At 41.1% G+C, this 11,668-nt stretch overlaps 3 protein-coding genes across 3 annotated transcripts; 2 read left to right on the top strand and 1 right to left on the bottom strand.

Moving 5' to 3' along the window:
* Positions 1-821: 821 nt before the first annotated feature.
* LOC145706388 (lysosomal alpha-mannosidase-like) lies at positions 822-4,600 on the top strand. The gene is given in 13 exon segments (XM_081783781.1): positions 822-1,111; positions 1,163-1,358; positions 1,398-1,493; positions 1,558-1,791; positions 1,850-2,052; positions 2,111-2,306; positions 2,374-3,001; positions 3,042-3,416; positions 3,465-3,576; positions 3,619-3,832; positions 3,880-4,139; positions 4,216-4,326; positions 4,368-4,600. Coding segments are annotated over 13 exon segments (2,997 nt in total). The 5' UTR covers positions 822-957; the 3' UTR covers positions 4,586-4,600.
* On the bottom strand, positions 4,599-7,788 carry LOC145708901 (uncharacterized). Its single transcript, XM_081786598.1, has 5 exons — positions 6,973-7,788; positions 5,421-5,638; positions 5,195-5,359; positions 4,811-5,150; positions 4,599-4,766 (listed from the first exon to the last, which is right to left on the bottom strand). The coding sequence occupies exons 1-5, from the start codon at positions 7,759-7,761 to the stop codon at positions 4,650-4,652; spliced, it is 1,629 nt and encodes a 542-aa protein (XP_081642724.1). The 5' UTR covers positions 7,762-7,788; the 3' UTR covers positions 4,599-4,649.
* Positions 7,789-9,065: 1,277 nt separating this feature from the next.
* Positions 9,066-10,112, top strand: LOC145708900 (beta-1,4 N-acetylgalactosaminyltransferase 2-like). Its single transcript, XM_081786597.1, has one exon. The coding sequence runs from the start codon at positions 9,066-9,068 to the stop codon at positions 10,110-10,112; it is 1,047 nt and encodes a 348-aa protein (XP_081642723.1).
* Positions 10,113-11,668: the final 1,556 nt, after the last annotated feature.

Below are 11,668 nucleotides of genomic sequence, written 5' to 3'. Positions count from 1 at the left end.
GCCTTTAGGGTTTTTTACCTGAGCGATGGTTTATATATTGGAATTCTTCGTTTTCGGCCCTAGATTTTTCCAATGTAAAACACTCTTTAACTTTTTAGAGCCTCTTGACACTAATGCACATTTACTTGCTCAACTCACGCATGGTATGACTAGGCTGGGATATCTGCGCACTAAAGCATCGTTACTTTTACCGATCACGACGGCCGTACTCAGGATAAAACCATATTATACAGTATTTCCGTACTTTAATTTTTATTGTGCTCGTCAGTTGATTGTGTATCTGGCTTTAACTAAAAAACATTTATCATTTTCAAGTGCCCTTATCTATGTATTTTATACAAACTGTAAACAAAATATCGCGAGTCTCTGAGAAATGAGGATCATCAGAATATGAATGAGTGACGAGAATAATTATGCAGGAAATCTCTATTCCACCTTGACTCAACCGACATTTTGACCTGATGATAGGAATCTTTTGGATCATCGGGTGTTGGTGCCCTAAAATGTTCAAGCGGAGTAGATTTCCCTGACAGATTAATCTCATTCCCACTTTGAACATCTCTGCTCTATATTTCGAAAAGACCTTTTAGCTTTTAGATGTACAATTCTTCTATCACTAATTTATGACTACGGATACAAAACAAAGCAATTCACCTTGGCTCGATTACTAAGTCTGTAGGTAGTGTTTTTAAACAACTCCATGTCTTTTGAGTTTAATTTTCTGCAAGTTCATACAAATAAACATCTTTTTCAATCAATCGTAAAAGTGCTAATTTGTCACGTCCTCTTGTTGTTTTATGTAAACGAGGAAAGTACTGACTTAGAAGGAGATTGAACCCCGCTAAAATATTCTCGAATGTCAGCATTTTGGACTGTTGTTGTTGTTTTCGCCGTTTCCTTCCTTCTTAGTCGAATTGGCAGCCGTCTTGATTTAAAAGAAAAGAGAAATAGATTTCGATGAAGAGTCTTTTTTACTTTCTTCTTTTGCGGATTTCGTTGGGAGAAGAATCAAAGTGTTTCTACGGAAACTGCCATGACATTGTCGCGGATAAGCTTAACGTACATCTTGTACCACACACGCACGATGACGTCGGCTGGCTGAAAACAGTAGGTATGGAAACGTTATTTGCTGTGTTTTTCTGAGAAATTAATTACAACCAAGATCAATATTATTACGGGTCAAACGACACGATCAAATGGGCGAATGCAGGAGTCCAGTACATTCTAGACACTGTTGTGCCGAATCTCCTTGCGGATCCGTCAAAACGATTCATCTTCGTGGAAACTGCTTACTTTTGGCGATGGTGGGAAGAGCAAGAGCAGTTGATGAAAGATAACGTTCGCAAATTGGTTGAGACGTAGTACTTGGTCTTAGCGATTTATTTAATGAATTTCAGCGGACAACTTGAATTTATTCTTGGTGGATGGTGCATGAATGACGAGGCGACTGTTCACTACACAGGGATGATCCAACAGCTTTCGCTTGGAGTTAGTGAAAGGGTGACACCGTGATTAATATGAAAGTGTAATCATTGATGGTCTTTCGTCCTCGAAAAGATATCTTAGCGAGGTATTCGGTTCTGAATGTGGTCAGCCGAGGGTCGGTTGGCAGATTGACCCGTTTGGCCATTCAAAAACGCAAGCAGAGATTTTTGCATTAGCCGGTTTTGACGGACTCTTCTTCGGCCGAGCGGATTATCAAGACAAACTGCAGCGGCAAAAAGACAAGAGGATGGAATTTCTTTGGCAAACAAGATCAACCGGGTCTTTCAATATCGGATCATTGTTCAGGCAAAGGATCTCCAAAGTAGCCATTTTTTGATACTTTCCATTTGGACTCAAGTGAAAGTGGACTCAACGAAAATGGATACAATCCTCCACCTGGATTTTGTTTTGATTGGGTCTGCGAGGGCGACCAACCGATCATGGACGACAAGCGCCTCCATGATTACAATGTTGACGACGTCATCAAAAGATTCAAAATTGAAGCCGAGAAGCAGCGTGCACATTTCAAAGGAAATAATATTATGATGACGATGGGCTCTGATTTTCAGGAACGATGAGAATTATCAAAAATTTGCATTTATGAATCAATATTTCATCTTCCAAAAGTACCGGAATGCGTTTATGTGGTATAAAAACTTGGACAAATTGATTAAATACGTAAATGCCGCCGATGTCGGCTTAAATTTGATTTACTCAACTCCAAGCTGCTACATGAAAGCGAAAAACGAGGAGCTAAACGATCTCGAAGAAGTCGTTGATGATTTCTTCCCGTATGCAGATGGACCGCACATGTTTTGGGAATGGTTTTTGATTTTTTGAATTTGATGTCATAGAAGAGAAGCAAAATCAAAAACACGAAATCAAGACTGGTTATTTTACCTCTCGAGCAGCGCTGAAGCGTTACGTGCGAGAGACTAATGTTTTCTTGGCTACTTGCAAACTGGCTGACATTCATCTCCAGGGAAAGATGAAGGATAAAGTTGAAATACTAGAACGTGCATTTGCTGTGGCCCAGCATCACGACGCCGTTAGTGGAACAGAGAGGCAGCATGTGGCAGCTGATTATGCCCAACGGTTATACGAAGGGCGCCAAGACTCGGGACACTAAAATCATACTATTTGTTAGTTATTGAAATAGCAGTGTAACCCGAGCAAAGCGTGCACTGAGGTCATTCAATCTGCTCTTGGAGATGAGTTCACACGTTGCGACTTCCTGAATATTTCTGTTTGTGATGTATCGTCACAAAATGACGACTTTGAATTTGTTGTCATCAATCCTGGAAGCTTTCCGACAGCTAAACTTCTTCCCATCCCGATAAACTACGACAGTGGCAGAGAATACATTATAACTTCTAATGGGGCGAATCAACCTTTCCAGATTTCGTCAAATATGGAGAACTTCGTCAAGGTTCAAACTGGGCATTCTGGTGCGACTGGTTTTCAACTTAACGTTTTTACCGGGCAACTTGACCCTTTCAGTATAAACACTTTTAAAGTAAATGCTCTTATAATGCAAAAAAAACTAATGATTTTAGGTATCATCTAAAAAACAAGAGAGCCGTCCAGAAATGAGAAGAAGGCGTAGCATCGTTCCAGCAGCCCAGATGTCTCCAGTAGAACTGAGGTCACGGGGACGAGTCCGCCTTACAGTGGGCTCGAACAAGCTTGAAATTGATCGTGCTGGAATTCGTTCAATAAATGGCATTATTATGCGTTCTCAGTGCCATCTCTGGAGTTATGCATCTTCTACTGCTTCTGATCAAGCTTCTGGAGCGTACATTTTTCGTCCCACCTCAAACAAAGCAGCTTGCGTTGGCAAACCGCGAGTTGCAGTAACTAAGGGCCGACTTTTTACAGACGTCCGGCTAAAGTATAATTCTTGGGCTGAGCAGCGATTCCGATTCTTTGAAGTAATCATTTTCAAAGGAGTTTACAGTTACAGTAACTTCGCTATTTAGCATCATCCAATCATAGAGCATGAATTCATCATCGGCGAACTACCTCATCCAGGCATGGAATTGATCTTCCGACTTGACACAAAGCTGAACACTGGAAAATCCTTCGTAACAGGTAGATGACTATTCTTTTCTTTGAATACATCGTAAGACTAAGATACGAATGGACGAGGAGAACTGGTCAGAACGCGAGATGCCCGGAAAACATGGAAACTAAATCAGACGGAGAAAATAGCCGGAAACTACTATCCTGTAACAAGCAAGATTCGTATAAATGAAGAGTCGACTAGAAGAAGTGTCAGTATTTTTCCAGATCGAGCTCAAGGAGGATCCTCAGTTAAATCTGGATCAGTTGAATTGATGCTCCTCAGGTAAAAGGAAGAAAAGTTGATTGAAGAATTTTCGAAAATATTTTTAGAGAGACGACGAAAGACGACGGTCGAGGAGTTGACGAACCTCTGAATGATCCAGGACAGTTTGGAAAGGGGCTGATAGTTCAAGGAAAGCACCTCATCCTCTTTACTGGGAAAAATCAAAAACGATCGTCTAATCCTCTAAAAGGAATAGAAGACCAAATGATAGAAAAATTCGTCTTCAATGAGCCATGGGTTGCATTTAAAAAGTCAAACGAGAATGAAATCAAATTAACAAGATTTGGCGATATTTCAATGCCGAAAGGAATGATTTTATAAGCGAAGATGCACTTTAAAAATACTTTGTACTAATATACTTAAAATTTATAAATTCAAAAAAGAAAATACGTTGGTGGCAGTTTCAAGCCTGGAACTACTCGGAAATAATTCTCATATGATTCGATTAGAGCATCTGTGTGCCCCTGGACAAAGTTGTGACAAGTTTAACCGAGGTAATGTTTACCATGCGGACGTTACATTATTCCTTCATTAGCTGAGAATTTCGATTTTTCTGCTCTCTATGGAGAATACAGAATAATCAAACGAATAACCGAAACAAACATTATCGGGAACGTTGTCAAAGGATCACGAAATCGACTCATTTGGCCGAAGAACTCTTCCGCAGAAGAGGATGATAGCCTTCCTGTAACTGGCAAAACCGTCGTTATTGCCCCGATGGAACTGCGGACATTTATTATTGACTTCGAATAAATGAGTCAAAAAGTATGAAGGAATGATTTATTGAAATATAAAGCGAAGAGGGTCGAAAAATCCATTAGCCCCAGAATCCATTTGCTCCAAGGCCACAATTAGAATCGTCGACGATTTCGGCGTCTGGGAATTTATTCATCAAGAGGCACATAGAACGGATCTCGCGGTAGTTTCCATTTGGCTAAAACCAATAAATAAGTCTTGTGCTTACTTCTTGAGACAAACCTTTCTGACGCAAACTGGTTCCTGTTTAAGCACTGCGGGGTCGTCATCTCTGCATGTCTGTCTGACCATGGCACAATGGTTGCGATAGAACTGGTATCCATCTGATTCTCGCCAGCCGCAAACTTCACCTGAACTGGCGTTGCAGTTTCGTGCTGCCTGATTTGAGCAGAGCTCGGCATCTTCCTCCTCTTCGGTTTCCTCTACTGTCTCTTCTTCGACGTCATCGAAGAAACCTCCGAACATCATGTTGAAATCGTCGAGCATAGTTGCGCAACTGTCGAACTCGCAGCTGCAGTGCTGCTTGATTTCCACATCGTTGCATTCTGCCTCGCATTCGTTGCTACAACCTCCTATTAGAATTAATGATTACCCGTGACGTTTTACCTATAGTCTTTGCCATCTTCACCACAAACAGGAGCGAGAATTCGAGGGCATGGACAGAAGGCACCTTTTAGCTCGATCCGCGCCATGTCTTCGGGACATTCGCCAGCACTTAGAATCTCCATTTCTGTGCCAGAAGCGCAAGCTTCTGATTTGAAAAGACAGGGACTAAAAAGTATAAGAGACAGTTCGAAAAAAAATATTCGAAAAAACTCTATCTCGTCCTTACTGGGCATATGTATTTCCATCAGAAGCGCAGACAGGCATGTACATTCGTGGGCACATGAATCCGGGACATGGGCATTCACCTTCTTCCATTATGGAAATATTGAGATCAGGTTTTCTGCAAGCGGCATTTCGGAGCTCGCACTCATTGTAATACGTTTGATAATCTGAGCCACAAACTGGCGAGTGGATCATAGGGCATCTTTCCTCACAGCCAGGGTTCTAAACGGACATGTCCGTGTACGGATTTTATCCGTGTCTGTCCGGTCTTGTCCGTACGGACAGACTAGACTTTTAGTCTATTGGTTGAGGAAAAAACGGACAGCCTAGACCGGACTTTTGTCACGATCCGGACAAAATCCGTATTTGTCCGTATTTGTCCGTGAAATCCAGACAACCCCAGACTTTTGTCCGTGTCTGTAAAATCCGGGCAGAATCCGAAAAAATCCGTAAAAAAGCACGATTTGAGTTCGAATTCGTTTCAAAAAAGCCTGAACCAACGTCATTGTTTGATAATATAAGCCAGGTTTTCAGTTAAAAATTTGAAAATATCAAAATTTTGACTTTTTGCCGGAAAATATCGATGATAACTTTTAATTGATATGTCTTTTTGCTGGTCCGAAGCCGGAACTTTGAGGACCGAGTCTCAATGAAAATAAGAAATTAAATTAAAAAATAATATTATATTAGGTCCTTCATTATTCGGCTAATTCATTGCGAGTCCTAATTTGGGACTTTCAGCACAGCAATTATCGGAAAAAGCCAGCTCAACGTGTTGAGGGTCAGCGGTCGGGCTAGCCCGCTCAGTCATTCAGCTCGATCATTTTGAGAGAACTCAGCTCAGACTAATGATTTTTTTCATAACGCCAGCTAAGGTCAGCTTGGATAACACCAGCTGACATTAAGAAAACGCAAGCTCAGCTCAGTTTCGCAAATTTTCATACAGCTTAGCTCAGCTTTGAGAAAAAGGTCCTAGCTAAAAAAATCGTTGTGAAAGTTCTAGTCTTGTTCAAAAAGACTATTCTCTAACTTGAGAAAATCACTTCTTATTTCTCTCTTCAAATAAATTTTTATCTTCTCTGACTCCGAGACTCTGAGACGGGCTGGTTTTAACCAGTTGATGCTGAGCTTAGCTAGAAATTTTATGAAGTCTTTGAGCTGAGCGTATCTTCTTCCGAAAAAATAGCAATAAACTTGCGACTCTTGTCCCAGGCAAGTCCCTTGATTTTCTTAAATTGGCTTGAAAAGAACTCGATATTTCGATGTATTCTCTGCCGAAATTATTTTCAAAGATTTTTTTTGGTCTTGTCGGGTTTATTTCGATAAAAATTAGTTTTTTACCCATGAAATTTTACGGACATTTACGGACAAGATTTTTTAGGCCAGACTTTTTCTTTAAAAAAATGTGTCAGGATTTTACGGACAAAAACGGACAAAACGGACATGTCCGGGACTAGACCGGACAAAAATCCGTTTTCGATCCGGACACGGATAGACTAGACTTGGGATTTTGGCGGATGACACGGACACGGACAGACTAGACTTTTAAATTTTGCCTCAAATTTAGAACCCTGCTCACAGCTATTAAGGCCGATGTCGCCTTGAAGAATTTCTTCCTCTTCCTCTTCTTCGTAGTAGGTAGCATCCATCTGCATACTCTCGGATTCCTCCTCTTCCACTTCTTCTCTACATTTTCCCTTATAAGCTCGGATAGCATCTGTGAGGCCTTCCTCATTTTTCTGCTTTAGGTGACATGCTGACTGGTATGTGATTCCATCTGAGCCGCAGACTTCTGCATCTTGAGCGACGTGGGCACACTTTCTTTTAGCTGGTGCTTTGGCTCCTTTTCCGCCTTTTTTGCCTTTTCCAGCTTTCTTTCCTTTGCCTTTCTTGCCTTTTTTACCCTTCTTGGCGGGCTTGCCAGCTTGTTTGAGATTTACGACTTCAAGTAGCTCCACGTCAACATTGTCGACTTCAGCGCAGGGCCCATCGGATACTTTGATCACCAACCGACCCGTTCTACAGCTCATGTCTTTGAGTACACACTCGTTTGGGTAGGTAGCTCCATCGGAGCCGCAGACAGGCCGGAAATCGCGCGGGCAAAAGGCAGGACAGCCCGAATCCAGGCACTGACCGAAGCTCTTGATCCCGCTCAGCCCTGGAACGCCCATACAGTAGTTCATCTTTGCGACGCTTGGGTTGCTGAAGGTCTCTCCGTTTGTACCACAAACTGGGCGATATTCTCTTGTCGTAGCCATTTCGGTGCCATCGCACATCGACGGGTCGAAGTTAATCTCATTGCCAAAGACAGCAGGAATAGTGACTGCTGTCTTCAAAAATTTCATATTTTTAATTTTTCGTCTTTCGTCCTCTTCAAGGATGGATGTTCTGAGGATGCGAGCGCGCTAGATTCAGCCTTGAATGTCTGCCGCAGGGCGTAACAGCTATCTGAAAAACTCTCAGAATAATGCTTTTCACGTGCTTTTTTCGCAGAAAAATATTATCAGCATATTTTCCTTTGACAACAGTCGGTGGATCCTCAATCAGAACAAATTATTGTTGGTTCTAAGCAAAAAATCATGTTTCCATCAATCGCGTGGGTTTCATTAATACTTAGGAAGCCCAGATGACGTCAGGAAAAAAGGGATGATTAGACGTGAGTTCGACGTGGGTACGCTTTTAAGAGGCCAACAAAGGATGCGATGTTTGCACGCACTTTGCAAATCAACAAGTCCTCAATTCGGCGAATTCAAATATCATCAGAAACAAAGGGGCTATTTTGTTACTCTGGCTGAGAATGTTAAATATAAATTGTCAGTTGATCGATCGAGTTTTTTTTCCTTAATTTAGGAAGTCATGGGAGATGATCGCCCATCACAGCTTGAGTAGAATAAAGTTTAATAAAGTAAACGCCTTTTCCAACACGGAAAACTTGACATCCATAAAGGCGGATTTAAGGGAACACTTCATACTTATCTAGTCTAAGTTTGTTGCCACAAGCGATCATCAATAAAAAGGGCCTAGATCCCTCAGAAGCATATTTATCCGCAAACGAGCTTATCAGGATTTGTCCCGGGCGCTTCTTCAAAAAATTGATGCCAGCAAGACCGTAAATGATGTTTTCGGCAAATAACCACAGTTTGGAGAGTTTATTACTCGCGCTGATTACGGAGGATTGGAGAAGCATCACAGAAAAACGACCGCGGAATTTCGGAGCCGCCGCGTTTTATTTATGATTACAGACTTGGGAAATTCATCATAGAAAGGAATCTATGGCTATTCTAAAAAGCCTCATTAGCAACTATTCAAGTAAAAATGAAAATATTTAAATTTGATCCTGCTTTATGATGATATTTCAACTTTCTCTTTAGACATATCCTGAGCGCAGATTCTCTGATAAAAATGCCGGAGAAAGGCAAATTCGCCGATGTGACAGATTTAGAATTTTCGGGCGTCTCAGAGTATACGTTCAGAATCCGGCGTTTTTTTTTTCAAATCAACTAAAAAGAGAACTTTCGTAAAAATCTAAAAATGAGAGAATACTTCTTGTTGTTAGCTAGCTTCATTTTGGGAACATGTTTTCCAGGAATGATTTACAAAAGCCAGAGCATAATTTTTATCAAATCTGAATTGTAAATCTTTGAAAGGGATGTTTGACTACAATCCGAGTACGCAAGATCTCTATAATTACAGAAAACAGAGCGACGAATCGAGTTTAAATATTCTGGAATACGAAATTATAGAGCCGTCAAAGCTGAGACCGTGGTCGAGGAAAATACCCGATATCTTTGCAACGAAGAAAAACGAGCATGAAAATTGTGAGTGCGGAAAAGAACGCTTTACCGGCCATCGATCAGAAGTTCATCTTCATGATCACAGATTATGGGAGCGAGACAACTTCTTTCAAATTGCTAAACCAGCTGTTTTAATGACGCCTTCAAATTTGCCAGTTGAATTCGTCTCAAGTGGATATAAAGTCCAGCCGTTTGAATCAGTAAAATTAAAAATCAAAATCACTGATTCTCCAACAAAAGAAATAAACGCCAAGTTTTCATCCTATTTTGGCATCATCGACTGCCCTCTCTTCTCGACATTCGAAATTCAAGACGAGCATCATTCCACCTTCAATCAGAAAATCACTGTTGAAGATTTTAACGCGAAACTTCAAGAAACAAAATACATTCCGCAAATCTACGACGGCAGAAAGCTAGAAGACATTGTTACTTTAGAAGTGACTGGAGAGGTCAGCTTCAAGATTCGATTTCCAGTGACGATTGAAAGAACAAAAATACCTGTTCTCACTCAGCGAAAAACAGAGGCCATCATTGATAGAGTTACTGTGATCACAAAAACTTATCTCCGCTACCCTTGCCTAAAAAGGCTAATCGAGTCGATCGGTCAGTTTTATCCGGGGATCACTGTAATCGTGGCCGACGACAATCCCGACAGCAAGTTCGAGCAGATCAGGAGTTCGTCAACAAACGTGAAACAATACAAAATGCCAGAAAAAGAAGGCTGGTTTGCAGGAAGGGCACTAGCGCAAAGCCAAGTGCGCACTCAATTCTATCTCTGGGTTGACGACGACTTCGTCTTTTCGAAAGAAACAGACTTGAAATATATGGTTTATGTTGCTGAAAGCACAGGTTTCGACATTATTGGTGGCGCGTTAGACAAGTATGTTAACTACTGTAAATAAGACGGTACTTGAATATAATTTTTAAGTCATGTCCGAGGTGGCTGGGCGAAAGAAGACTTTATCGACATACGATCAGGAAACGATGGTTACTGTTTTCGCCGAAAAAGATACAGAAACTTCGACTTACCTGGCTTTGAGCAGGAATGCCAGGTTGTCGATGTTATTGAAAACTTTTTCCTTGCTCGCACAAATACTGTTGGAAAAATTCGCTTCGGTAAATCAAAATCAGCGAAATCACCTTTCGATAACCTATGTTTTTTAAGACCCAGAATTCGAAAATAAAGGACATCGTGAGTTCTTTATCGATGCTATTGGAGAGTTACGAGTAGCCTGGTGCAGCAAACCCCTGATTCTGCATAAAAATAATTGTGTTCCCAGTGAGAACAAAGAAGTTTACACAAGTGATCGCTTTGGAAAGAACATTAAAGGTATCTGATGCTACTTTGCCAAGCTCGCATCTTTAAGATTTCAACTCTCGAATCGCCGAAATGTGGTACCAACGAAGCCACATCAAATGCTCCAGCGAAGTGTACTAGTTGCCACTTTCGAACAAACTTCTAACCTCTCTACTACCACCGACTACAATTGACTCAGCCAACCATGTTTTTCTACGATTCAACCTCTTGAAACAAATACACAACGATAAATATACAAATTGATTTTATTCAGGAGAAATTTTTCTCTGTAGGTCGTCTCTTTGACTGTTTGGTCAGCACATTTGACGGTTTTGCCGATCAGGTCTGCGACTTGTTCTCTAAAAAAGTGTCTAATTTTCTCCTTTTCTTTAAAGTCAGCTATTTACCTAGGATATTGATATTCTCAGACTGGGAAAATCCTGAAGACTGATAAAATTCGGAAAAAAGGACAGACAACATTTTTGATTCTAGAGACTCACGATTTTTACAACAACTTTTAAGAACTGTTTTTCTTCTGCAGCTTTTTCTTATGTGAATTTACTCATATAATATGACTATATCAGCTAAATTGTTTAGGACCTTTGCCGGTAGCTGTTGGATGTGGCCTCATGACAAGGCCTTTCCTTGGAACGTGCGGGAGCGGTACTTGCATGTCGTTGAAAATTAGCGTCTAACCGTGCGGTACAATTTCTGCCACAATTGCCGCTCGCCTCGTTGGCGGTCGCGCGTTCTCGGAATGCGCCGCCTTTCCAGCAGGGTAGCGAAGGATTCCTAAATATTTAGCCAGCTACAGGACAAGGCGGTTAACACGTGCCCCTAGAATCTTTTCTCCGAGACTCACAACAAGCTGTAAACGACTTCAAATACAATTTCATGTTGTTGGCCCCATCTGCGCCGCATTCTATAATGTGTATATCCACAGACGCTCGTGTTTACTCGGGAAGGGATTAGGCTTGTAACTCTCCGCCAAAATATTTATGACGAGCATTTGTATTTACGCGTTCTCCCTTGTAAATAAAACAGCTTTGATTTCCCTCAAAAATTGTTTAATTAAAGCAACCAGCCACTTCCGGAAAATATATAAAAACGAATAAATGATCTCTTTCTATAAGAGAATCCAACGCGGCTTTTTTTTTCACG

Source organism: Oikopleura dioica, chromosome XSR, assembly GCF_907165135.1.
Source record: "Oikopleura dioica chromosome XSR, OKI2018_I68_1.0, whole genome shotgun sequence".
Taxonomy (NCBI): Eukaryota; Metazoa; Chordata; class Appendicularia; order Copelata; family Oikopleuridae; genus Oikopleura; species Oikopleura dioica.
The sequence above is the reverse complement of the archived record's forward strand: the minus strand, read 5'-3'. Positions and strand labels throughout refer to the sequence as shown.